The sequence below is a fragment of the Falco peregrinus genome, chromosome 5, assembly GCF_023634155.1.
Source record: "Falco peregrinus isolate bFalPer1 chromosome 5, bFalPer1.pri, whole genome shotgun sequence".
NCBI classification, from domain to species: Eukaryota; Metazoa; Chordata; class Aves; order Falconiformes; family Falconidae; genus Falco; species Falco peregrinus.
In genome coordinates this window covers 13,135,523-13,163,508 of record NC_073725.1, presented here as the reverse complement: position 1 = coordinate 13,163,508, position 27,986 = coordinate 13,135,523, and the positions used below count along the sequence as shown (strand labels likewise).

The following is a 27,986-nucleotide window of genomic DNA, read 5'->3' as shown; positions in this document are numbered from 1 at the left end:
ATTTTGAGAACAATTGTCTGCCTCATAGAGAAGTCCTCAGACCATGTGAAAGAAAAATGATTCAATTTTTTCTTAAGCATTGTGAACGCAAAAGGTCTTCCCTTTTCCTCTTCTCTCTAGCGAGACCATACAGAAAATATCTGCACAAACAGTTTCAGTTTGCAAAAAAGAGCATTCCCACTCCCCTGATCTGGCTATTTGTTCACAACCCTCATTGCACTTTCTCCTCCCTCACAGAGAAATCAGACTGCACCTTACCACACCTCCCTCCCCCTCCAAAAGGCCAGTTTGACCTAGAACAGCTCTCCAGTCCAGACAACTGACTACACAAACACAATAAAGAATGTGGTATGAGGAGTGGGAACCCACGGCTATGCAGTGCAAAGCTGCATATTTCAACAGCAGCAGCAGCACTGCTGAGGGCAGAAAAAAAGTCTCTGTGGGCCTATGGCTGCAGTTACTTCTGGGGCAAGGTCAGGCTGCCCACCATGCCAGAGACACGGGGGACCTGCTGTCTCCAACCTGAGCGTAGTCTGCTTTCAGTTGCCACTTGCCCTGAGACAGGAGAAGTTTCCTCTCCTGGAAGGGCTGTGACCAGGGCTCTGCAGTTATTCTGCCAGGCATCATCACTGCAAGGGCAGATGGAACTTGCCTAAGACTCATCTGCACGGGTTACGACACTTTGAGAAGCACTCCAAGGACTGATGTTTCTCCCCAGAAGTACTTGCAGAGTCACCTCAGGATGGGCCCCATAGCTATTTAAATCCACATTGAAAGCAGACAGGAGGTTATTGTGACTTTGAATTGTAGAAAAAGTACTTTTGGTGTCTGAGGTCAGTTAACAACATTTAAGAGACATCTGAGAAGACACGTGTTACTCTGTGAGTGTTCCCTCAGCAGTACACAGACCTAGCAGATGTCTCCTCTTCACAGGATGCTGAAAGAGTCAGTCCAGTCTTGCTTTTAGAAAACACTTTTTCAAGAGAAAGGACTATGTAAAGGGCACAGATAGTACTGGGAAGCACAGATATCCTCTGTCTGAAGTGAAACATCTGATTTTGCTGCAAATCTGTAATGTGAACACAAAAGTAAAATTCAGCCAGTCACTCCGATTCTTTGTTTCAGGGGAAAAGTCTGATGAACATTTACCTGAAACTACCACTAGTCTGGGAAAATGCTCTGTAAACCCAGACAAAAGTATTGCCCAAGTTTCACCTTTCGCTCTGAAACTTTTGCTGAACTGTAATTCCCATCTCTTATTTCAAAGGGCCTGATTCTGACTACACTTCCTTTTCTGTAAACTGGAAGCAAGATCCTGCGGACCAAGGAACAAAACTTGAGTCAAATGAAGCCAAGCCTAAATAATGGACTTGGGGATTTAAAAAAAAAAAAAAAAATAGGCAAAAAACCAAACATCAAAAGCAGTCTCAAAATGTAACACGGTAATTGGAACGGGCTGTATCTGTTCAAATACTGGTTTAAGTGTCACATTCACAACTAGGAAATACTTCATAATTATGAAGCACAAGGGGCACAAATAGCAAAAGAAAGACATAAAAAGATTTTAGTTACAATGACATGGTTTGAAGTACATAAATTGCAGTCCTGCTGTTCAGTGTTTTATTTTTACCTAGGTAGAGGAATTCAAACTAAAGTTCCTCAATCTTTTTCCATGCACAACTCCATATTGTGCCTCTGTACCGGCCCTTCACAACTGCACCTTTTTGTGTCAACTGCTGGAGCATGTTCAAGCCCTGAGTTAGGGGGTGCTTTGTGCCTCTGAGGGCCAGGACCTGCCCATTCCTTAAGCATGATCTCGGCAACCTGTACAGCCAGGATTGGAAGGACCCGAGCAAACTGGCTTCAGCCACAGCTCCTATGCCCACCTTAAGCAAGGATGTGCTCTGCACAAGAAAAGTCTCTACCTTGTACAGTAGAAAACTATATGTGTGTACGCCAGTTGCTACTGAACCAAACCAGAATTTCCATGGTATTTTATAACACATCAGTAAGTATGGGGAGAAGCTGTGTGCACACAAAGACACAGCTGCCCATTCAAAATAAGCATTTAAATGGATTAACCAGACAACTGTACTTTCAAACTTGCAATCGTTACACAGTTACGTGATTCAGAGGGATTTATAAATATTTGTTTTTCCAAATAAAAGGAGGGTATTAGTGGGATTTTTAAAGTGCATTCACTACTACTATCCCTCCCTCCCAGCCATAAACAAACAAACAAGGAAATTAAAAAAACCCAAGGATATGTTTAGGGTGCAAACATATTGTTGTAGTCACAAGTTAAGACTTGGGGATTTGGCTTAAGCTTAATATAAAAAGATAACTTACTAACATAAGAAGCATAAAAGACCTCATTTTGCTTAGCTTTTTAAAGACCTTTGAACTTGAGGAATATTTGAGATATCTGGAATTTAAGTTAAACATATCCCCTGACCAAAGTATGCTCCTACTATGGTACTAGTTTACAATATAACCTACAAATTCTGGTAGAACAGAATTCTATGCAATTTCCTTCTCTAGACATGAACATAACCCATCCTTTCTAGTCTATTTGAAAAACTGTTTTCAAATAAGAAGTCCCATTTAACAAGTCCACATCCTCAACACACACAGAGGCTTCTCTGTCCGTCACTGATGGGCAAACATGTTTATGCGGAAGCTCTGTTCAGAGCTTCTTTTTACTGTGAGAAGCCATTTTCCTCCAGGAAAACAATGTTTATGAACCATTCTGTCCCCACAGAGCAAGTTTTGAATGACAGATTCAGGAAAACAGTATGAAAAAGAAATTACTCTCTTTCATAATCCATCAGCTCAGCTAAAATAGTAAATCAGAGGAAAGTTAGACTCAAATGTAATCCCTTAGGAGTAGAATCACTTTGAATGGATTTGGGCAAAGATACACATCCTTCTCAAATTCAGTAGCTTGGATGGTTATATTTGTCTCTGTCAAGTTACATGCAAAGAAGCAGAATAACAGAATTTAATACCCTGGGGATATGTTCTGTTGATAGATGCATCTAACTTCCTCAGCTGTTAATGGGAATTATATACTGAGTACTGAGAAAAGGGCACATGCATGAAAATATATACTTCTAATGATATTCAACCTTAGGAAAACTTTCTTTTGCTGATTTCTGTTGCAGAAATCCTACTGCTGTGGCATGCTGTTAGAGAGTTATCAGATTTCTTGGTAAAGAAGTATCTCTACCAACAAAGCAACATCTCCTTTATCTGCCAGAGGTAAATTTGCTAACATATCCTCCAGGTATTAGCTGTTCCTTTTAATGTATTTGCAAATGACTCCCTCCAGTTACCTTTGAGACTATGAATCACTAGCTGGCAACACCATCCTGCTGAAATAAGGGAAAGAGTAATCAGCTCCCTTTCTATTTGAGGCTGAAAATAAGACTGGGCTTAAAGGAAAATAAAAGCCATGGGAGAAACCTGCCCAGTCTGAAATAAATAGGTGTTCTACCCCTAAACACATCCCTTAAATGTTCATGGAAAGCTCCTTATCTTTGCTGTTATTTCCAAATCACATGCGAAGAATTCATTCACTATACTATAACATTGCGTATTTTAAGGACAGTCTCTCCTGCACGCGTGAATGGTCTAGTAGGTAAGCCCCCACATTAAAAAAAATTAGTCGTCGACACTAAAAAAAATCTGCATGTAGGAATACAACAGTTCTCACTCCATACAACAATACATTACTCACTGCCCGCAGAAGCAGGGCTGGCATTACAGTGTAAGGTGAGGACATTCCTACATTAGGCGCAGCTCAGTGGGAAGGAACTTGCCAGTCTAAAATGTTTAGTCTACCTGCCTGAAGATGTGTGAGAGACTGCAGGCTCTTACACTTTGTTTATGATGAGGCAGAATAAAATTGTAAATGTGAAACATACACATGGAAATGGCTTTCTAGGGTTTTCCCCTCCCAGTTGTTCTAGATACGATTGTTGTTTCTGTAAAGCCACTATTTCAGTCCTCAAGCTGTATCTTAAGTCATTCTCAGGACCATAATCTTTCACTGGCACTCCAAGACAGCATATACACTTAGAAGCTTGTTTAGAAGAAACATTGCAAAGAAGAAACTAATTTAAGTGTCTACAAACCAATTACTTCTATTGAGTGAATTGTTTCAGGGAGAAAGCTGGGAAGAGGTAAGACAGAAACACAAGATCAAGTTTATCAAACAGCAGCTCTGAAGCAAACTTTCCATTACCTCTTAATTTTCATCTGAATATCTCCAGTTTCATCCAATTACTTCAACATTTTTTTCCCCATAACAACTGAGAACTATGAAAAGCAAAATATGATGACACTTCGTAAACTTTTAAATGGTGTAGTTCATTTCTGGCAACAGCTTAACATTTCTTATGCTACTACCACAGGACAGAAGATGTTTACTATCACATGTACTAGTTAAATTTAATAGGATAAGATCTTCAGCAGATGCTAATCTGTGATTTCTGAGTGCTGCTATGTCAAATTATACTAGCTGACGTTTAACAGTTTAGAGTCAGTGAATGTTTCTGGATATTGGTCATAGCACATCATCAACCTTCATCTGGAGGGCTCTTACTCAACTGTAGAAATCAGTAATAGTCTGCAGGATGTCTAAAGGGCTTCTATGAAATGCCTTGATCATTTTAATCAAATGCCAAATGGATTAATAATTATGTTATTTCAACAACTGTCATTGAGGAGGCTGTGTGTAATATGGCCATAGTAGCTGAACCACTCAGCACCCCTTTAAACATCAGGAGCCGGTTGCATGCTTTGTTATGGTTTCTGGTGTAACTGTTCAGTGACATGGGCAGCTCATTCTCTAAAACTGTCACTTTGGCATTTTTCACAAATATTGCACTCATGTAGAACACAGTATGTTTTAAAAAGTGTTCTAAAACCCAGAACAATTCCAAGCTTTCCAAACACAGTAATAGCTTAGGTTATACCAGAGGAAAGTGCTCCATAGAAATAGAGACATGTTTTTAATTCTTTGGATGGAAGATTTTGTAACTCATGCATATTTGAAATATCCTTGCATAGGGTTAGTTAGCAAAGTAGCTTAACAGTTTGTTACTTCTGGAGATGCTACTCCTGCTTCTGAGAGGGATATGAATGATACCAGCCTGGTGGTGGTAACCTGCTGCATCAGAGATTCATAGGTTACAGGACTTCTGTGCCAGGAAGAGGTGGGATGATATTTCCAGTCTGGCCTTCTGCAAGCAAAATCATTCCACTTTGCTCGTTTTACAAAGCCCTAACTTCTCTGGGTATATGTTTAACAAAGCAAAATCCTGTCATGATTTAGAGACTTGCATTGGGAAGTCCATCACTGCCCTTTGCAGGGCTCTACTAATGAAACTATCCTGTTTGTTAAAAACGCACACCTTGTTTCTGGAGTGAAGGGAATAACAGCTGCTGATACTATTCCTAATTCTTTTGTACTTCATACATTTAATACTACAACAGCCCATTATTTTCAAAAGGCAGGCAATCACTGACATTAAACTCTTATCTGAAAATGCTAAAAAGATTTTTATGGCTCCCTAAACAAACAGTGCCACCTCCTTCCTAACCCACTGCAGACCTAAGGACAATTAAGTGGAAATTACTGCCGTGGTCAAAACTATCTACACGTCCATTTCAAAAGCACAAAATGGAAACTTAAAACAAAATCCACCTTTTAAAGGGAAAAGTGATGATTGTATGGCTAGTCTAACTACTCATGCTAAACAATAGCTTGCAAAGGCAGGTGTCAGTGTTTTCTATTTCTACGTATGTGGTTACAATAGTTGTAAATGTGCCTTGTCATTAACTTTCAAGGGTAAGATATTTCAAATAGTTAGTGGTTTGCTTCCAACATTTGCTACCCACCTTCACCATGAGAAGGCCAATATGTTTCTGACTTCAAACCCACCAGTAGGTATGTGCCTGACAATCATACTACAAGTCACCAGAACAAAAAAGCCAAGTTAGGGGAAGTGCAAGTTGGCTGAACCGTGAATATTATACACAGACAACTGGGGCAGGAGTTAGGCCTTAGATGGTCAAACTGAAGCAAGCTACTAAAGCTTCCTTGTGCTTCACCATTCCCTGGCAGCTCCTAGCACACAGCCTCTTAACTTGAGAAAAAGAAGAAAGTGCTAATTGTATCTTATTGAACTTGGCAGGGTATTTGAGGCTGATGAGAATTTCTGGATGCTCTGAGGGCTTTAATCCCAAACTTCTGTTGAGAAATAACAGCGGTTATGAACCTCAATTTCCCAATCACAACAGGCCAGTATTGAAACAATCTCTGTTCATTTCCCACAAGTTCTGTAATTGTCTATAGCAACTGTAATTAACACATCAATGCATTAATTTTTTGCCACATGTTAAGCAGAACTAGTTGAAACTGTGGAAATTCTAATACAAATAACTGTACGCAGTTTAGTGGTACATCAAAAATGCAATGGTTGAAATTGCGGGAAGCTGGAGATCTGGGTTTGGGCCTCCAGACACTACAAGACTGAGCCCGGGCTTCCCACTTCAGTAATCTACATAGGATGTGCCCAAGTACTCATTGTGAATCCCACCTTCCTGGAATTTGGTGGTTTATTTTGAATCACATTTTTATTTTCCTTTATACAGATTAAAGGCAGGAGACATTCATTTCAGAAGCTCTAGGCTGCTTCTGGTTCCACTAATATTCATGGTACCAGCATGGCCTCAGGGAAGAGTGGGAACAGCAAAGCCCCCAGCCAGGCAGAAACTTCAAGGCAAAAGTATAAAATGTGAGAGGGAGTGTGTGAGAAAGGAGTTGATGGAGAAAGAAAAACAAAGATGAAGAAATACTTTTTAGTTGTATTCCATTTTCCAGAGCAGTTCACCAATTTCTCCTTGCTGAATGTCTTCCTATTTCTATTATCCAGAGGCAAAAAGAGAGCAGATATGGCTTTAGTTACAACCAGACAATGTGGTATTGCTGTTTACACGCAAACCTGGGCTATGCCAACTTTGCAAGCCTGATGGCCTGGCACCGTACATACCAGATGAGAATACTACAAATACAATAAAAAGATCAGCTTCCCAGATTTTTGACTTAAGGCATTCCCTTGTGGTAAAGCTGGGTGAGGAAACAGAAGAACAGACTGAAGGGAAGAGGGGAAATTCAATAGCCCAGAAGCATGCATCGCTGACCTAGTTACTTTGTGAAAGCTTCAATAAAGAGGCTTACGAAGTCATGACTATTACATGGTCCTCTCTGATCTTTTCATGAGGATGAGAAATGGTTGTTTTCGGTTTAAAAAGGAAAAAAAGATTCTGTATGTAAAGTCTCTCTTTGTTGTGCTGTGAACTCCCTGGAGAGAGTATCAGTCACCCTGCAGGGGCTGGAATAATGAACGAATCCATCAGGGAACAGGCTTTCTTCTCCTCTGACATGCTTCAGGGGACCACCCGCACACACGTCAACCCCTTCTCTACAGAGTGCCACCTCTGAAGCCCTACCCAGTCTCAGCCAGCAAGGATCCTTCCCTCAGAGCCCATCACTGGTGGAGTTTACACGTTCTCAGGCTGAAGAGTGGCATGGCCATGGGCCTCCCACTTTCTGGGCAAAGGCTCTAACCACTGCAGGAAAAGGAGGCAATGCAACCATGAAAATCAGTAATGGGAACTGTGGGGAGGTAGAAGGTACACAGCAGGGCAGCTGGCCAACTGCCACAGCACAGTCACTGCAGCATCATAGATCTTGTATGCAGGAGACAAATGAGAAGGGTAATTGCTGCATGCTTGTGGGAAGAACCAGCCAAAGGAAAAAAAGGATCAACTACCACCTGCATATGACAGCTCTTCTCTTGAAATCTTCACGGGTTCCTCATCACAGATTGACAAATGTATGCTGTTCAAAACCTCATTAAATTCTTCCCATTAGTGAAACACACGAAGATTTACTTCTTCATTCCTGCACTCTTTCCATGAGTTTCTCAAGAAGAATGGGACACCCCAGAGTCACAAACCCAGTTACAGGAAAGCTTAAGATAGCTACAGAGCCTAGCGGGGAGCATCCTGAGAGCAGGAACTGACCAACCACCAGGTGAACTCCAGAAGCAACTCAGTGCTGGTCAGATGCTGAGCTCCTGCATGTGATTTTATTGTCTTTCGATCTTATTACTACTGATAACATAATGAAAAAGATACATCCTTAATTGTGTGTAGTTTTACAATGCAGCTCATTTTAGGGTAAAATGTAAAACAAAAAAAGTAGCCTATATAACATCTTGCTCAGGATAACGGACAAGTGCTACTCCATGCTAATTAGTAGCTTTACAGAGAGTTGAAGTAAAATAAACCAGCATGTAGCTACAGACCTCCCTTTAGCAGTGGCTTGAAATTGCACCATGGGTACCATCTAATGCACGAGTATTTTAAGAGACTGGATAGTTGGAGAAAAAAACTGGAAAGGGAAAAGGTGTAGTTACATCTACCATGTTTCCCCAAGCATGCAATTTAGTGGACAGAAGTTACTCACACACACACTACTCTCCTGGAGCACTCTAAATGCACAAGGTATGCCAAGTCCTGATCTAACTACGACTTCAGATCTGCTCCAGCCACAGAGCTCCCAAAGCATATGGAAGTCAGTCAGGACAGCCAGGTAACTGTTACCCTAAAAACAGGGAAGCAGTCAAAACGATGAGAAATTTCAGCTCCCTCTGAGCACTAAGACCTGTCTGAAACTGTTGCCTAAACCATGCTATCAAAACCACTGCTGTTCTGCAGCTTTATATAGCAAGCTGTCAGTAATATCTGAGCAACTAATTAGATGTCAAGAATCAGACCAGATCAGCACCTCAAGACACACAAGAATCCTGGACAGCTGCTTCTGCTTCCTTCTCTGAAAATAACCAGAAGTGATAACCCATTACTAATCACCTGTGGTCTGTTTCAAAGTTCACCCTCTTGTACAGCAGCATTAAAAATGTGCTTATATTATTTAGTGAGATGAAATCTACAAAATTACCACATTATCATCCAAAAGCCCCAGGCACCACCTAACCATGCCAACAAGTGACGTATACATGTGATGTGCTTACTGCCATTCTGGGCTACAGAATCCACAGCAGGATTAAAAAAAAGGTGGCTCACCTGAATCTCATGTCTGAAATATTTAGACCCGGGAGAGCTACAGGTTAACTCTTGGGAAATCTAACTGAACGCCCTTTCTTTTCTAAGTCAATGACTACCAGCTCATTTATGACCCTTCCAGGTGAAACATTAAACAAAATTAAAAACCACATCCACATTCTGAGGAGTTTTTCCCTTAGTCCTCATTTCCCATTCTCCACTTTGCTTCCTTATTAATTACACCAGCACTAGCAGCTTATCAGTGATGAGGGAGCTTCAGTTTTCATACAGATTGGAAATGTACACCAGTGCTTTCAAAGGAAAGGCCTGGTCTTGATAAGAAATCATCCCTCTTACACATTTCACTTTTTTGGGGACTACTTATCCCAAATCAATTAATCTCCATCCTCGTGAATTCTCCTCCCGTGATTCTTCCTGGGCAAAAATCCTTAATGACACATTACAAGAACTTTGGAAGCATCTTCTTTCCCTCAACTGCCTGAAATCTCTCCTTCCTAACATTCGGAGGACTTCGAAATACTGCAGTCAAATTACTCTTTTGCTCCAAGAAAGAGAACCGGATCACTCTGGCTCCTGTAAGACTGATATCACAACCCCCCCTCGAGGGAATTACAGCCTCATAACATACAGTTGCCTATTATTTATTCTGTGGCCAGATTCTCAGCTGGTATAAATCAGGGCAGGTTCCTTGCCTTCAATATAGTAAAGCTGATTTATGCCAGCTGACAATCTGGCCCTGCCTGTGTTCCACTTGCACAATGCAAGTGTTTAAGGAGGCCCATTAAAGTGCCCCAGGCACATAAGAGCCACACTTGGGTCTTTACTTGGAAAATGTTGCTCTGAGGAGTAGAGATTGTGAAACCTTCTCGCTGCTTTCTGAGTATGTACTGTTCTAATTCACTTTTTCTGTTACAAAAGGAAGTCTCTAAGCCCTGACAGAGCCACCATGACCTTAGGAACACAAGAGGATTTTTCTAATGTCTTCTGCATAGACCGCTTTTTTTAACTGAGTTTAAATGCTGAATTAAATGAAGTCTACAGGAATACCAATGCGATGTTTTGGAGGAACCAATCAACTGCACAGAGGGCAGAGGCTATCTTTCAAAACTTGTATTACTGGTAAGTATAAAAAAGCCAGAAGCATGCAGTGTGACTTTCAAATCACCGGCTGAGCCTACAGCTTTGGCTGCTTGATAAGCCTCTCTTTTTCACCTTAAAACCTCAGATGTCTACTTATGGAGCACGGAAACAGCTCTTTTGAGGATGTGGGCCAAAGTCCTTGGGTACAAACAGAAGGAACGTAGGCAATAGAAGACAGCTTTCTAATACCTCTGATTCCAGATTGTCATTTCAAAGGCACAATGTTAACCCTAGGTGTCATTGTAGTGACATATCTTCTGGGTTGTAAACTGAAGTGTGACAAAGCAGACTCCTCTATCTGTTCCTGAAATCTATTCATTTCAGTCAAATTTTTGCCAAAATACTATCCTGGGTGAGTGGAGAACTGGAATCCTGGAATCAGACTATCAGGACTGTTAGTAATAAAAATTGTGGTTCATTTGCATGACAGAAATTTCTGAATACAGCTTGTTCTTATGATATGAAACAAAGACTAGAAGACACGAGTCATTCAGAGCGCTGCCATTCCCACCCAAAAAGGAGAAAATGAACACATGGCTACAGGTCAGTCTAAAAAACTCAGGAAAATGTTTTTCCTGCCACACAAACTGGTGTAACATTTCATGCATTTTCATATTCACAACCAGAGAGAAACAAAAAACATTTGAAGTGGTGGGTGTGGGGGTGTTCGTGCAAGCATGCATGAGAGAGTGACAGCTCTCCAGTATCCTGGGGAGAGTGGATAGGGGGAGCTCCAGATTCAAATGTGCATTTTATGAGTCAGACCAGGCACTTGATCCTTTCTTCCATCCTCGACCAGGGATTATTCTAATTATCGATTAATGATAATTTGTCTTTATCTGCCTATCTTCCTATATCAGAAATTCCACTGTGGACTAAGGGAAAAAAAATAATTAAAAGTTTCCTGATGAAAGTTTAATGGAAACTGGTACATTTCCACAAATTGTTTCAGTTTTGACAAATCAGCATTTTCCCATGAAAAACAGTGTCAAAACCTCTCAACCAGCTCTAATTCTAACCAGATTAACTCGGGGATGAATGCCAGCAGGAAGTTCTTGCTAAATACCAGTTGTTTGAGCAAAGGAAAACTACTCCTTCCCCAGACAATCTTCCCAGAGGTAAAAAGGCTTTAAAACCCATACAAAAAAAAAAAAAAAAAAAAAAAAAAAAAAAAAAAAAAAAAAAAAAAAAGAAGGACGTGTAGTTCCAGCTGTAACAACGACAGTGGCATTCAAAGCAAGAGGAAGAGCAAGGAAATGGCATATTAAAAAAAAATAATATGCACAAGCATGGACAAATCAGCAACTAGTACTTCTCCTGCCACTGCTAGTTATTGTTTCTTAAAATCTGAAACAGTTGCTAAACTTTGCAGCAATGCAAACAAATAGATATTAGTCCCTCAGAAATCCATATGGACTGTAGGGCAGTCGCCTTAATACATGCTCCCATTTCAATTCTGATTAAATCCTGAGAAATTAACTGACACAAATGATGGCATGCTGTCACCAGCAGAAATAGAATAAAGCAACTCCTGGTGAGATTTGTTAATTCTGACTACTACTTTGGACAAGTTTTACATCACTGGATGGTGTTTGAAGTGGTTTGCTCGCTCTATGTATCTTACCCTAAACATCTGTACACTTAACCAAATCTGTGCTCTTTCAGGCAGTAGTATAGAAATGGTCATAGCCAATCAGTGCTAGTGCTGCTCTGTCTTTATGCCAGAATGAAGACATAGTATGACAAATATCCACTGAAGACTCAGCTGGGTCACTGAGAACCCAATCTTGCAAATATTCGGTGTCAACTCATTGCTTACAGGGGCATACAGATCAGCAGCATTTGCCTTAACTACAATGCCCTGCCCCAGTGTGTACACCCACTCCTTGCTGTAAAAGCCATAGTAAGAAGTTTCTCCACTGTTTCTTAATATGACTCTTATCACTTCTACCTGCCAGTGAAGCTGAACTTCAAAAGGACTTAGAACTAGTCTGTTGAAAACTAGGTATATTCCTTCTGATTTATTTTGGTCTATTTTAACCTTCCAGAATTAGAGTTCATAAAAAAGCACAAATATTTTGTCGTGACCTTTTATTTTATTCTGGATTATAAGAGTTTAATAAGCAGTTCCCATTATCCTATAGGAAAAAAACCCACAACCCAAAAAACTCTCTAACCCCAACAAAATTTAAGGCTAAAGACCTATTAAATAAACCAAAATCTCAGCACTAAATCTCTTAGACTAGAACTCGGCCAACTCTCTTTTTTTGTAAGAGGACTAGCTCTCCACGACTCCATGCTGGAAATCCCTTGCACTTTCTAACATCTGCACAGACTGGTTGGTATCTTAGTCCATTTACTGAGTTTGCAATGCTCTGGCAATACAAACTGGATCATATCCCTGGGATGTGCTTACCTAGTGATTCCCCCTGAATCAAAGGACTCCCATTGTAGCAAAGGAGAACTGCACCGTTAGTTTCCCATCCACCTCAGGACATCCCCTCTGTTCTTCTGCTCACCTAGTGCCAGAGGGGCTGTGCGGACCATGGGCACACCAGGACTGTAACAACTCACCTCCCTCCTGCCGATCCCATGGGGATCATGACCATGGGGCCACAAAGGTGGCTGGAAGCCCTGATTTTCACTGTGCCACCACCACTCAACTGTAGCTGTGCCAGCCAGCATGGAGACTGCATGGATCACTTTCAGATCAAAAGCTGTCATTGTGCTAGTGATACTATTTCATACCTAGCTGTTACACAAAACCCCAGAAAGTAACAAACTGGGCCCAAGTGGTTAGTTTTGCTCATTCTGGCTGTACTGTAAGTGAGGCATAGTTCTTCTGAGGTCAGAGGAGTGACAGTGATAGAAAGTGAATGCTAGCAAAGTGTGTATAGCACAAACATACATTATTAAAAAAAAAAGTTCCTATGTCACAAATGCAAAAATATCATCTTAAAAATATCCTACAGAGGAAATATCGGCATGGGAAACTTCAACAACTGGTGCTACAGTGATACTATGCTCTTTTTCCTCCCCCAAAACAACAACTTCTTTCTAAAAGCCTAGTCCTATTAAAAACCCAAACCAACCACATAAAAAACCCTCCAAAAAACAAACCATGAAGAATTTTCCTTCTGATAAGAGCCTGACAGTGTCTTTGCTCCTAAGTTCAGAATTAACCTTGTCACAATGACAACTTTCATCAGCTCACCATTATAGCACACTACATCTTTGAAACTCTAACAATTCATCCCAGAAAGGATTATTTCATTTTGAAGCAATGCTGTTTAGCTAAATGTAGGTTATATAATAGTAAGTGTTTATAAAATATAAGTGAAAAAGTATTATCAATATGAAAAAACAGAATTATTTCATTGCCCTTTTTTTGAAATTACTTTTGAAATAGTTTCAGGAAACTTCTTTGCTATAACTGTATGTAACTCTACTGATGCTAATGGAACTGTATTCATTTGCAGCAGCTTAAGATCTGGCTCATCATTTTTTAATAGAAACCATTCCTGTATGGAATTCAGCACCTGAATATTACAGAAGTATGTTAATGCCAAGGAGCTCAAAATAGCAATTAAATAAAAGTGATTTTCAAAGTCCAAAGTATAAAAGTCTTAGAATTCAAGGATACCCCATGAACAGAGGAAAATGCAATGCTATCTCTGTTCTATTGCTATTTCCCTCCTGAAATAACTGGAAATCTGCCAGTTTTAATGGGGGGCAAGAATGCATTTTAGATTTGCTTGTGTTACAAACATGTTCCACCATGTTACAAAGATGTTTGTTCTCATACTTCCCCCTTGCAAATATGTGAAGTGCTAAATTTGATTTCATGACTATAAAATTAACAGACTGTGCTATAACTCTTAAAAAATAAGGATACAATAATGCAAGTACAGTTTGGCTGAATGGAGAAATTAAGTTCCTAGTGTTCAGAAATGAACAATTATTACACAGATTATTCCAAGGAATAAGTTTTTGGTTTTCATACCCCAAAGATAAATTACAGGTTCATATTCACTTGAACACAGCTGTGTCAATTTCTTATGTGGGCAACTGCTGGTTTGCACTGCAATCTATTGAATAAATGTTCCATATAGCATTCACAATTATTCTAAACAACAACAACAACAAAATCTCACCTTGTCCCTTTATTCTAAGGAAGAAAAATTCAATTACTTGTGTGTAGTACAAGACATAAGAGCATCTTTTGCAAAGTAGATAGTTCCTATTAGACCAGCTCACCAATTTGTGGTTTTGTCCAGCATGTTTATGGGAATGTGCCATTCCTGTTGACTATTTTGCTGTGAAGAATGTTAAAATGAAATCCTAGCTGGGGCTTTATTAACCTCTTCACCAAAAGCCAGCTGGTTAGTAGGCATACCTGAGAATTGAGCCCTCTTGAGACTGGTATTTCTCCTGCCTCATCCTCACTGAACTGCTGAGCTATTGATTATTACAGTGTAAATAGCTCTTTTTTTCTGTTTTGTCTTCCCCAAAACATTTGGCAGCTCTAGTTTTCATTTGGATGCCAAATAAAAACCAACATACAAACCTCACACTTTCTGCCCCCCACAGAACTGTTGTTTTCTGACAAACTGTTCCCATTATATGCACAACAAAATCCTATGGTGAATATTAAAACAACTGTTGGAGCTACAGAATAAATTGTCTGACAACAGGTCTACTCAGTTGTGGTTATTGTAGGGTGTACATGAAGATCAGTATAAAAAATGCTGAATCGTAACCAATCTGTATATATTTTTCCTCACTGGACCTGTGATAAGAAAGAAGAGCAAACTCTTAGACTATGCCCATTTTAAAAATCTACCTGTAGTTTGAGACTCTCTAGATGGGCTGAGTGGGGAAAAAAAAAAAAAGCAAAAAAGCAAAAAAAGCAGCATAATAATAAATAGCACAAGATTAACAAAAGTGGAGCTTTTTAATTTAAAGCTTTTTGTGATGGGAATCTGCAAAAAAATGGGGCTGGGGTCAAAATAAAAGACAACACTAGTTGAGTATGATTTATATTAATCAGAAATAATAAAAATATATATCAAAATCAACAAGAAGCTGCACACCTCAAATTTAATATAAAACCATTTTAGGCCCTGGGACACCATAGTGTCTTATTCTTAAACTTTTTTTATTAATCTGCCCTAAGCTTCCATGAGTAACTTTGCAGGTATGTAAAACCTGTTGACTTTGACAGGATTATTAATGAAGCATGAAGTTATTCATGCTGTACGTAGCTATTGGCAGTAGCTATGCAAGAGCTATCTAGTTTATGTTCTTATGTTTTAGCAACAATTTTGAGATTATGATTGACCATGAATGGACCACAAGGGACAATCAGAGGGCACAAAGTTTTTAGAAGCTCAGGTGTCGGTACATCTCACCTGAAGACTAAAACGAGGTGTGTGATATGTATCACAAGACATCTCAGAAACCTGCTTAATTCTTCAAAACTGTCTCATATGTAGTTTTGCTGCAATCCAATGTTCTCTTGTTAGGTTCAGCAGTTGTGCAGCAATGTGGTTTAGGGCCTAACTTTGCAGTTACAGATGTTAGTTCACATATGCAGGTTAGCAGTGATAGGATGGAGACTGAAAGCTCCTCAGGGCAGGGACCTTGGTTTTGCAGCAGCACTTTGAACTCTTACTACATTCCAAATTATCCTATGAAGAATTCTGCTAAGCCACAACCTCAAAAACCTATCGAAGGACGCCTTGGTAGAAACAGAATAAGGGATGTAAAGCGTCATTAAAAGCGAAGCAAGGAACACCAGCACTAAGCACTACAGGAACGACTGTTACTCTCAGTCCAACCACTCACAATCACGGCCGAATTCCACTGTAGGCAGTGGAACATAAAACAACTCTTTGGTAAGCAGCTGCTGACCCACGCTGCAGAGAGCTCTGCGGTGCGCACAGGCCAGCAGCTCTGAGCGCCGGCGGGCACCGGCTCGGGCCGCGTCGCTGCCCAGGCACCTTCCAGCCCCTCTCCCTGGGGACGTGCAGAGAGAACAGGTCCTAGTCCCCGGGGCATGGCAGAAGCTGTGCCGGGGGCTAGATGCTGCAGCCGACAGCCCGCACCGGGGGGACGGGAGGCGCGGGCCGCGGCCGCTGCTTCGCCCCGGGCCCTGCCGCCCCCCGGGCACACGGTGCGGCCCGGCACCAGGTGCGGGAGCTGCCGCAGCAGCTGCAGGGCCGGGCAGCCACTACGGCGGGGCCGGCGGTCAGCCCCCAGCTGCCCTCTGCGGGCTCCTCCGGCCGGACCAGACCCCGCTGCATTTCCTGCCAAAGCCCCCTCTCCCCCCGCCTCCCTCCACGGACGGACCGCCGGTTTTGCCAAGAAACCCCCAGATTCCCAGTCCTTTCTTCCCCGCTTACTTTCCAGCGGGGCTATAAACAAACACGCCGACCCCTCCCGAAACGTTTCCAGCCTCCAAACTTTCTTAGCAACCGCGTGTCCCCCTCCTGCGGCGGACGCCGGCCCCCGGCCCCGCTCCTGCCCGCGGCCCCCGCAACTGTCAAGCGGCAGCGCCGGGCCGGCGCACACTTACCCCGAAGCAGAGCGGGGACCGAGCTGCCCATGAGGACCCAGAGGGAGACGCGCAGCAGCAGCCGCCGCAGGCTCCTCGGCAGCCGGGGGCTCATCGCGGGGCCGGGTGGGCACGGCCGGCGGGGCGCGGGCGGGGCGCGGGGGCGGCGGGGAGGCCGAGGCCGCGGCGGCGGGGCTGGCGGGGCTGGGAGCGGGCTGCGCGGCTCCGCGGCTCGGGGCTGCGGGTGACTCACTGAAACTTCACTTCGGCGCTGCAGGGGAAACAGGAAATCTTAAACTTCGCCAACAGCTGGGCAGGACTTTCTTACTCTTACAGTAGTTCCTTCTCCCCCTTCCCACAGTCACCCCCTCCCCTGCGCTCGCCCTTTTTCTTTCTTTCCTTTTTTTTTTTTTTTTTGCCATGAAACCTCACCCAGTTTGGCGTCAATCATCTGCCAGAGGCCAGCCCCTCTCAGGTCTGGCTCTCCCACCACAAACGCGCCGGGGCCAGCCCCGACGTGCCGCCCGGCTCCCCGTGCCTGCCCCCCCCCCCCCCCCCCCCCGAGGCGGGCACCGCGCACCGCCATCCGCCCTCGCGCCTTGGCCTGGGCGCTCGAGGTCGATGGGAAACCGGCAGCTCGAACGGTTCCTTCTCCCCACGGGGTTGACAAAGGCCCAGTCCTGCCACTCAGGGCGTGGGGGCTTCCCAGAGCTCCTCCTGGGATCCGTACCCTCACCGTACCGATGCTGCTGCAGCTTGTTTCCCCCCTCTGCAGAACCGGCGTGGGAATGAGGGACGCAACCCCCAGAGGAACTAAAGCAGGGGGCAGAGAGGCTGGAGTCAGGGTAATAGCGAGAAATGTTCACACAGACTAGCCGGGCACTCAGCTTGTAGACTTGGAGCTGACAGGGACAACTTGCCATGTGCCTCTTTTTTTTTTTTTTTTTTTTTTTTCCCATTTTGCTCCCAAATGGGTAGACGTGCTCCACTTGGTCCCAAGGGCTGCAAATGTGACACAGATGAAGCTCTTCTCCATCTCTTTCCGAAGTAGGTTTAGCTTGTACCAGATTTTTTGCCTTCTCCAGGGGGGAGAAATTGCACGTAGGATTCCGGGAGCAGGACCACACTGGTTATGCCAGCTTTGCACGACCCAGGCAGAGACTACAAGAACTGTTAAGACTCTCAACCAGAATAAGGCCTGAGCTTTCTGCCAACATGAATCCAGCAACTGCATAGCCAGCAGTTGTCTTGAGACTCATTTTTGGTTCACAGAGTCATCCTTCCTCCCCGAGTTAAATGGCTGGGAATTGATTAAAAGATAAACTGATACATGTGGGGATAATTTGAGGGTGTCCGTTCAGATTTTGGTGATTCACTTTCGTTTCAGTTACAACACTAGTTAAAAGGTACAGACCTGGGTATTTCAGAAAAAGGCTAAGCCTTCAGGAGGAATATATGTGATCATGCTCTGAATGTCCCAGATCATCTCTGTATGAATGTGGAAATATTTGCATAATGCATTTAATTGGCCTATAACAGACATAAAAAAATCTCATTGTGATTTAATGTAAATTTTGTTTTAAAAACTCCCTAAATGCGTAATTTCACAGTGCAGTCCCTGTTTGTGGTGCAAATTCTCATAACCCTCTCCAAGAGCATTTTCTTCTTCCCCACCCCCTTTAAATACAGTCCGGATTCACTCAAACACAGTCACTGCCTTTCAGAGCTAAGAAAAATGTTGGACTCCCTTTTGAGCATAGACTGGAGTGTTCTTATCAGTTTCTGTGGACCAACTCTGTGCTAGAAGCTGGCTGTGTTTTCAGTAATCCACTTAAACAAAAGCATTTCTCAACCCCCATCAGCATATACTGTATGCTGTATGCATTTCTCTCTCCTTGTAGCTGTCAAGTTGCAGTTGCCAAAGAGTTGCTGTTTGCTTAGGAAGTTGGCTGTGTACACTGAACTCTCCTGTTGGCTTTTAAGCTTCTTTTCATATTGGGAGTTAGTCACCAAAAACTATTAAAGACGAGTTTAATGTTTATATTAAGTACATAATATAAGAGTTAACTATTCAAACCTGTCACAATCCAGGCATGACTTGGCAAGCTGCCCTCTGCCTCAGTTGCATCTCTCTTCCTCACACGAGTGCCATGGCTCTTCTCCCACATGGGCACCTTCTGGCTAGTCTCTCTCATGAAGGGTCTGGCAGCAGGAGAGAGACTTGCAGGAGGTGGAGGCCTTGGGGAGGGCTGTGCTCAGGTGTCCCCCTCCAACATCCCTGACTGCAGCCTGGCATCACAGCACCTCTCTCTCTCTCACGTGAGGTGAGACAGCACCTGATACCCAGTTAAGTGAGGAGTCCACTACAAGTGTATTTCAGAGGCCTGATATTTCTAAAGCCCGATGTTTCCATATAAGCACTGTTTTTATTTCATATCATGCACTGAGGATTGTACTACAGCTGCACTTTGGATGTTCAGAGAGCCCATGACAGTGGTAGGCACCACTAGAAAGATTCTGGATAGAAGGAATCTATCTTACCTGGAAATCCTCAGTGTAGGAGTAACTTTGTTACCAACAGTCAAGGAGGAGGCTGAAGTAAATGCCAATTTGTTCACAGATTTGTCCCTGACAAGCTTATTAACAAAGGCTCACGTCCTGCCTTTTTGAGTGCTATAAGCTTCCCTGTTAGGGCCAAAATGCAGCTTAATCAGGATTTCCTGGGCAACCAAAATATATATATAACATTTCTTTCCATTTTATTGTTCATAGTTCTCAGTTTTTAAACAGATGGCAGTTTATTACTTCTAGATTGAAACTGTGAATATTTAACCTCAGCCTGACTGAGGTAAGAAAGAGCCGGCTCTGAAGAGCCACAGGTTAAAGCCGTAAATAATTAACTTCAGCCTGACAGAGTGAGAAAGGGTCAGCTGATTTCAATTCACTACTCGGGCAAAATATCGAAGCACTGAATATTGTGTTTTCTTTCTGAGCCTTAGAAAGAGACACCCAGAACACAAACAAGCTAGTACCTCCTGTATCTCAGGGCCTCTTAGTGAAGACAAGCTAAATGCTTCTTGCTGTAGTTTTAGGTACAGCTTTTTAAAACAGTCCATAAAAACTACTGAGTGTGAAGGATTTCTCTTTAGTATTCCAACCATTTCTCAGCTCGCAGTATCATATTTCTATCGAAATCCCACATGTGCTAGAGCGTTATTCTCATATGAAGAACAATTTCAAGCTTCCACAAAACTTGCATTGTTATTAAAAACTGTCATTTCACTCTACACGACATACACTTTTAACCCAAAATCATTGTAGCCACAGCCAAGATCTGCTGTTGTGCCCCGTCCAGCCATTATTTTGATTAGTTTATTAGCTCCCAGTGTTGCTTTGTTTAAGAAAGAATCCCACAACAAGCTGCTTCCCAGATCCACTGACTTAGAATTAAGTAAGGCCTATACAGCTGCACTAACATAGCATAATGTTTATGCCTATCTAAAGCTGACATACGTGGCTTAGGGTGAAGATATCTCACCTTACTTTAGCTGTCTAAAAGTTAGCCTTGGAGCGAAGTTCCAGGAGATGACTGAGACAAACGTAGCACCTTTCCTGCCATCTAAAGAAGCAGTCTCATTTGTGGATGAGAGAGGAGTCTAGATATTTTAAAATCCTCTAGACACATGAGCTGACAACAGAGACATCTACTTTTTAGGTGTTGGATGTTAGATGACATGAACCCTAAAGAAAATGTTCTCTGAATTGTATGCATCATCTAAGCTACAATATGCTTTACCGACTGGTAATCGTTTATCACTGCCTTGATTTTTGTTTGGAATGAAACAAGGCAATTGGGTGCATAGTATGCTGATATTGCCTTGACAAAACTACCAATGACATAACTAGAATACATAGTTTGACCAAAATAAAAACATCGATGACTCTGACTAACTTTTGTCATAACTACTTTTAAAAGTAAACTAGGAAATCAGCTTTGAAAAGTTGACACATCCCATTTTGATCTTTTTGTTATGATACAGATCAGGTTTTTGAAGCAGCCAATTAATTTTGAAATGTTTTTGTTTACTCCATCTTACATACAAAAGCAAAACATGGGGAGCAACATACAACACTGATTTCACTGCAGTGAAGGAAGAGGTTTATTTTCAGGGAAATTCTGGCAATTCAGTTCAAAATAAAATTTTGTAACCCTGTATTATGTGCAACCCCAAACTTCTGTTCCCTGCAGCACTCTGTTCACAAAGCTGATATTTGGCTGCTAATTTTCAAATTGAGGGTGCCTGGCAGGGAGTATTGGCCTTTCAGTGTAATTGATAAAAGCTCTGCCTGTCTTGTGCATCATTTGCTGAAGAACACATAGTCCTCTTTGGAGTGATGTTAAACTACCGTGCCTTGTATCACTGCTTGCATCACCTTTCTCTTTTAATTTAGGTTATCATGGAGCACAGAATTACAGTTAGCATTAAATGCAGTTTTCTTCTTTTGCATAATCACTGGTTTCAACTTGTTACTAATAATTTGCACCATTAAGAGAACACACACAGCCTCAAGCAAGGACATTTACAGAAGGTTACGTTCATTGCAAAATGTTTTGAAAGACTCATAAAAAGTGTTTGGACTTAACACAGCATTATGCTTATCTCACAGATATAATCAAATTAAAACATCTGTTGTGTATAATCATCCGTCAGAAGGAGGCAATCAGCTTGTTATCAACTCCTGCATACATCAGAAGCAACAAGAATAATGTTATCTTCAAGATTTATCTTAGTAATGCTTTCTGTACAAATCTCCTGAATGACATCTAGCAAAATAAAGTTTTGAAATATTATTCAAATTAGTGCTAGACTCTCTGGGCACTGCCGTTCACATGATCTCTGACTTATTAGCTAGAACTCAAATCAACCACTTTCAAGCTTCACTGAATTGGCTTGTTCTGTGTTTACTGTGTATGTATAAATACCCTCAAGAGTGAAAGCAGAATTACATTAGTGTCAGTAGAGATATGGTTCTTGTAGTGCTTCTGGCAGGGCCAGAAGCAGGAAGGACGATTATTCTCACCACACAACCTTTTATGTGGGAATTCCATTCTATTTTTCCAAAAGCAAAGGACACTTGGAGAATTTTATACTGTTTTCTTGAGTTTCTTTGACAATGGGTATCTGAGCTAGGGAAAAACCTTGCACATTTCCATAAACATGTTCTATCTTTTGTCTTAACTCTTTTACATTTTCAAAATACATGGAACCAAATTATTACAGATACATTTGGGAGATGATTTAAACTGCTCAAAAATATGGTTACACGTGCAACCTGTCTCCATTACCACAAAATTTGTCATATTTATTATTATCAAAGCTTGTAATTTTAGGCTCTTCATTAGAAAGAATTTGAACGTTGGATGCCAAGCCTCAGAAAATATCTGAAGATATCAAAGAACCTAAGTAGGGTAACACAGAGGCCCTTCTGTTTCATTTTTCCCACTGGAACAAAAGGCAGTTGTGAATCCATGATAGAGTATATTGCTATATCTAATCTGAAAGAATCCCAGTACGTCAACCACAAAGCCCCAGAACTGAGGAAAGTATCCTCCCATCTCACCAAGCAAAAAATCATGTCTGTGTTATTCAGGAATGCAGTACACTGATGATATTAAACTGACTCATTTGACCAGAATCTTTAAACAAATTTATTTGTGATCGCACAGCTGTTCCTCTCAGGAAGGAAATGCATGGTTCCATAATTTTTATCTGCAAGGCAACTTTATGATCTGTGGTCACAGGAGGTGGCTACTGTGCTTTAGAGGTCAGAAGCAAGCAGTACAGGAGGATCCAGAATGCCTTGGGAGCTGGATATTGTTCCAACTGACCCTGGAACAAATGGGCTAACTGTGGCTTGGAAATAACTTGGCTAATATAATGAACTTTTGCTATTTTCCTTTTCTGTGATTGAGAACATCACCAAACTAACCTGTGAGCACCATGTTCAGGCTGTGCATGCACAGTCTCCCATATCTTCCAGCTGGTATAACACCTCCCCAGTTGGAAGATTTTCTCCATGCAGTCCTACCAGCCCTGAATGTTAGGCAGGCTTTTCCCTTCACAATTCAGGCCAGACTAGCTGTGTTACCATCAAAAGTTTCAATTCTTGGCCAGAGCTGTCTAATACTGGGCAGTGAAAATGACAGTGCTCACCTGAAACTCTCACTAGGTGCGAAGGATAGCAACTCCATCTCACAGTCTGGGACAAGCCTTAGGGGTGTTAAAGACTTCTGCAAGGACCAGGGAGAGGTTGTTAAACCACAGCCTCAGCGATATTCAAGGTTTTCTGCCTCAGTATAACAATACAGAAGCTATTAGAGAAAGCTTTAGTGCAATTTATACCCATCTTATTACTCTTTCACAATATTAAAGTGTTACAAATGGTCCTTAATGTAAGTGAGAATTAGATACTTTGCAGTTAATAGAAGATGCATGATTGACTCCACTGTCTATGGAGAAATAACATTGTGCATTTTCTGTCAATTTGGCATTTCTGGAGTGTCAGTTCCCCAGGCTCTACGTCTAGATATGGACTGTAGTGATGGAACAAATGAGCATTGCTGGTTTAAAGTCAGTCTTTCCTTCTATACAAAGGTGCATAACATTTCTCGCTCAACTTTGGCCTGTCTTTAAGAACATTTTTGTACCTCTGGTGACCCGTGGCTGGAGAAAGTGATTTGGTTATTCTCCTGCCTACTCCAAATTGAGCTGCAATTGAGTCCGATGAGGGATGAGAGTGTGAGTGAATATTTGTTGTCTCTTCACATGCTTTGAAATATAGATAAGGACACATGTTCTCTAGTGCTACCGAGTTGGATCTCTGAATCATGAGCAGTTGCAGCCCTCCTGTCCTGAGGAACCACCGTCCATCTAATATAAAACTTGATTAGAAATTGAGGAGTTTGTAAGCTTTATGGTGAGGTAAACAAGACAGCCAGGCAACAGGGTGGGATGTTGTACAGAAAAGTGTAGCGGTGCTCATTAGTGAGTGAGGAGATCCTGTTGAAGTTGGTTTGAATTTTCTGAAGAGCTTCTATAGCACTTGCTATTTGATGCGTGTATTTGCTTGCCATAAGTATTAGCCTGGTTTTCATCTCTACTTTACTTTGATGATTTTTTACTGTGATTCAAAACCAAGAAAAGACTGAAAAATCAACTTCAGTAGTTTCCATCACAAATGAAAAGTAATTTACAGCTGTCTGCATGACGTTACTCCTATGATTTCAGTGGTTTTCCTTTAAAAGGCATGCTCTTCTAAATTGGCATGTCTTTCTTTTCTTCATTTTGTTGTCTTTCTTTGCCTCCTTTCCTTGGGTTCCCTTCTCCTGTTCTTTAATATGTTTTTCTTCCTTTTTTTTCTTTTCCCCAGGTTATTTGTTCTGAGTGTTTTAATCTCTCCTCATTGACTTTTCCCCTGGGTGTCAATTACAGACTGTTACTTTAAAAATAAATCCTTTTTTTAACATCTTTGCCATTACTGCTATTTCAAACCATGGTACTGTTAGGTTTAACAAGCTGCTTCTTCAAAAGTGTGTCTGTTTCTGTGTTTGTGTGTGCACATTACCTTTTAATTCAGAAGAAATTCCTGATGATTAGTTTCACAACTAGCAACAAACACACTTAGTTAATTTATCAGTGGTAAAACTTCTGGGTCTCATATAGCGGCTTTTAGTCAAAGCCCAGAATAAAGGGCATTGTGAAATGGAAGTGGCATAATACACTCGACAGCTCTTTTATTTGCCCTCTTAACTGAAATGAAGAGTCCCAGGCAGGCTGGTCTCCATTCCATTACCGCCCTCAACAATTTTTTCTAGTTACTCTCAGATGTGCTGATAAGTGGATACATAAAGCCCTGGAAAAAGCCATGGCACTGGAGTCCACTTTTTCTACCAGTGTAATCATATATGTGTGCGTGGTGCTGGCAGGGTGTAACTGAACTGGGGTTGGTGTTGCAGAATGAGCTTGGCCTCCTGTACAGAACCTGTTTCCTTACCTCTCTGATCTGCTCATGAAGCCTAGTGGCGTATTGGGGAGTACAGATCTTATTTTCACTACAAAAAATGTGCTTAATTTGCAGCAAGGACACAAACTGACTCACGAGAGTGCTGAACATCTTCTGGTTCTGTCCCACAGTTTGCCCTGGTTGTAAGCTCTTCCACCCTTCCCATGGACTGGATCATTAGCTCAGATGAATGCTGCACTGAGACCCACTCCCAGACTTGCTCGACACGCTCTCCTAGGAGACCCATAGGGGACAAAGGTAGATGAGGCTAACTTACGCACTCAGGTCCAGGTTACCAGAGTCTAGGCTGCCTGCAGTGAAGACCTATCTTCCATGGGACTAGTCTGGAAGCTAGAACACTGGAAGACTTTTACCATAACCCAGAGCTGTAGCAGGATGCTGCAGTCTCAGAGCATCTGCTTTCTGTCCTGCCCTCCCCCGTGCTGTCAGTGTGTTCTCTCACCTGCTCCTTCCAGTTCCTGAGTGCTTTCTCTCAGTCTACCCCCTACTACTTCTAGCTTCTCTCAGTTCTTGCTAGTAGCTACAGCTGGCAGGGTTTGACATACTTGCTTTGGGTTGCTCTGCCCCTCAAAGGAACGCTGGGGTACGTGTCCCTGCCCATCCTGTATGGGTTACCCTCCATGCCTCTTGTGGAAGCTTTTACATGGTATTTCATATAAAGTTTCTCAAAACCAACAGAGATTCAAGAAAAAAAGCCATCTAAATCACCTATTAGGTCATTGTTTAATTTCTTTCCTTACTTAGCTGCAGTGGGCAAGAGAATTTAAGAGGTAGACATTATTTTTAGCACTGAGTTCCCTTTAATATTGTGATTAAAGTTTGCTGGTGCCACAGTCATATAATCATTGACAAGAGGCTTTTCATCACTGACTTTCTACGCAGAAAAATGTGGAGTAAGTGCTGACTTGGACTCTTTAAGAATTTGGACATCTAGCTCCTGCTTATTGATTGGTTTTGATGTTTTTCATCCTCTTGGGTGTCAGTGAGAACAATAAGAATATGGAAAAGAATGAATTTACAGACAGCTCAAGTATTGTTCCTTCCCCATACCAAGCCAGACATGGCTGTCAGCCCAATCATTTAGTAGACAGGCTCCAAAAGTCTTCAGTCATGCAGAACATCCCCTGAAAGTCACAATTCCTTCCACGTGCCATGACGAACTGTGCCAGCTGCAGTTGCATTGCATGCTCCAGTCAGAGCACACAGCCAAGCTCTGTTGACCTCCCGTTTTCTGCTTACTGCCCACGCACCTCAGGGCAAAGGAAGCCATGCCTTTGGTGGGGCTTCACTGGCAACCAGAAGGCAGGCAGCTCAGGGAGGTGACGAAGGGAGCAAGGTACCATTTGGCCTGTTCTGCATAGACATGTAGACCTTCACCTCACTGAACTGCAAGTCAAGTAACCTGAAGTATAGCTCATAATTTTCCTTGGAGACAATGGCTGGAGGTAACCACTAGAGGGACCTGAATCTTTTTTTCCCCTGCTAATTTTTGCAAAAAAATACCACCCTATTTTTTTATATTGGAATAAACCACTCAAACTGCAAATTATCACCGTTGCACCATTCACGCTGACAGCCTGCTCCTCTCTCCAGGATGCCATATGAGTTTTCTAAGAATCTGAGGAAACCCAATCAATCTCATAGACTAAGAGATGCACTGCTCCCTGTGGAGTGCTTGAAGATTCTTGGCTAGAATGCATGGTTGGAGAAAGAGACCCCTGGGAAGAACAGGTAAATTTATTTTTTTATGAGTGATCATTATGACCTAAAAAAAATTAGTCCCTCTCCTTAGAGCACTGAGCAGATTTTTAGACAAATATGTGTATCTATTCTTATTTCTGTTGTTGACTTTTGTGTGGCACATGAAGAGACAAGATGGGGGATAACTCATACCTCTGTGGACATATTTTCTCGTGTACAACATGGAAGTAATAATTACTACCCCCACACTTATCTGTTAGGGTATATCAAGCAGACTTTACTTCCCAGGTGGAAAGCACCATAAATGATATTTGTACTTCATAACTCTAGTTTTCTTCTACTTGGCCTTTCAGGTGCAAACATCATTCTCTTTGCAATGTTCATTCTGATGACTCTTAAGAAGACATCTGCAGTAGCAAATGTGACTTGTCTGGGGCATGCTAACATCACCACTTACTATTGGTGCCAATCATAGACCGGCAACATGAGCTTCCAGGTGTGAAAGAAGTGGTGACAGCTGAGAACTGGCAGGTGCTGATAGAGTGTATAAGCCAATATGCAATAAGCAGCAACCAGTGTGAACTTTGCTTTCAAAGCCTAACGCACATTTTGTGAAGGCTGCATTTGCAGCCCTAGACAGGAATTAGAGGTTGTTTTGCAGCAGCCACAGAGTAACCCTCTGCTCTTGTGCTACAAAGGGTGCACACCACTTTCAGCTATTGCAAACTAGTTTACCGCAGAGACTTCCTTGTGGGCTTACCCCTGCTGTTTGTACAGAGGCAGCTAGGTCTGCTCAGAGTATGCAGCTGGTGGGGGCTTTCTGCCTCCTTTTACAGCAGGGAGCCATTTCTGGCCTTCATCTACACCATTTTAGGAGATGGGCCCCAAGCTGTAAAGCCTGAATCTGAACCCAAACACAGTTTTCTTTAGCATTCACAGGAGATCTCATCCTATGTTTGGGCTTGCTCCATTCAGATCAAAGCCCAGCTGCAAAGCTTGCCTTCCAACCAAAACTTCCTCAAAGCTTTGGGGTTTGGGGTTGTAGTTCTGGTTTAGCTCTGTTTCTAGATATTTTTGAATTTGTACTAAATTTAAGGCCAGACCTTTGTCCCATTGAAGTCAGTAGAGTCTTGCTTTCTTGACACTGATTTAGAAAAGGCATTTAAGTCATATAGGTAAGATCGATGCCAACCAGAATTTTCAGGAATTTTCCTACATGTCTAACATTTATGGCCAACCAGACACCTTAGGTCTGTAGAAATCTCCATTTTGTGATTACATTTTATCTCATTAGACACACGGCCCTCCCTATTTAGTATTACAGCAAGAAACATTTCCAAAAGAAAGT

General features: G+C 42.0%; 1 protein-coding gene across 2 annotated transcripts in view; it reads right to left on the bottom strand.

Annotated features, from left to right (window-relative positions):
• Positions 1-27,986, bottom strand: part of TGFBR2 (transforming growth factor beta receptor 2) — a 130,344-nt gene that overhangs the window by 43,933 nt on the left and 58,425 nt on the right. Inside the window, exon 1 of one of the 2 annotated variants that reach the window (XM_055804625.1) lies at positions 16,874-17,214. The exons of the other annotated variant lie outside the window; for it this stretch is intronic. Coding sequence (XP_055660600.1) covers positions 16,874-16,967 — 94 coding nt within the window. The 5' untranslated portion in view covers positions 16,968-17,214. Of the gene's footprint in view, positions 1-16,873; positions 17,215-27,986 lie in introns of those variants that run through there. 2 annotated transcript variants of the gene reach the window in all.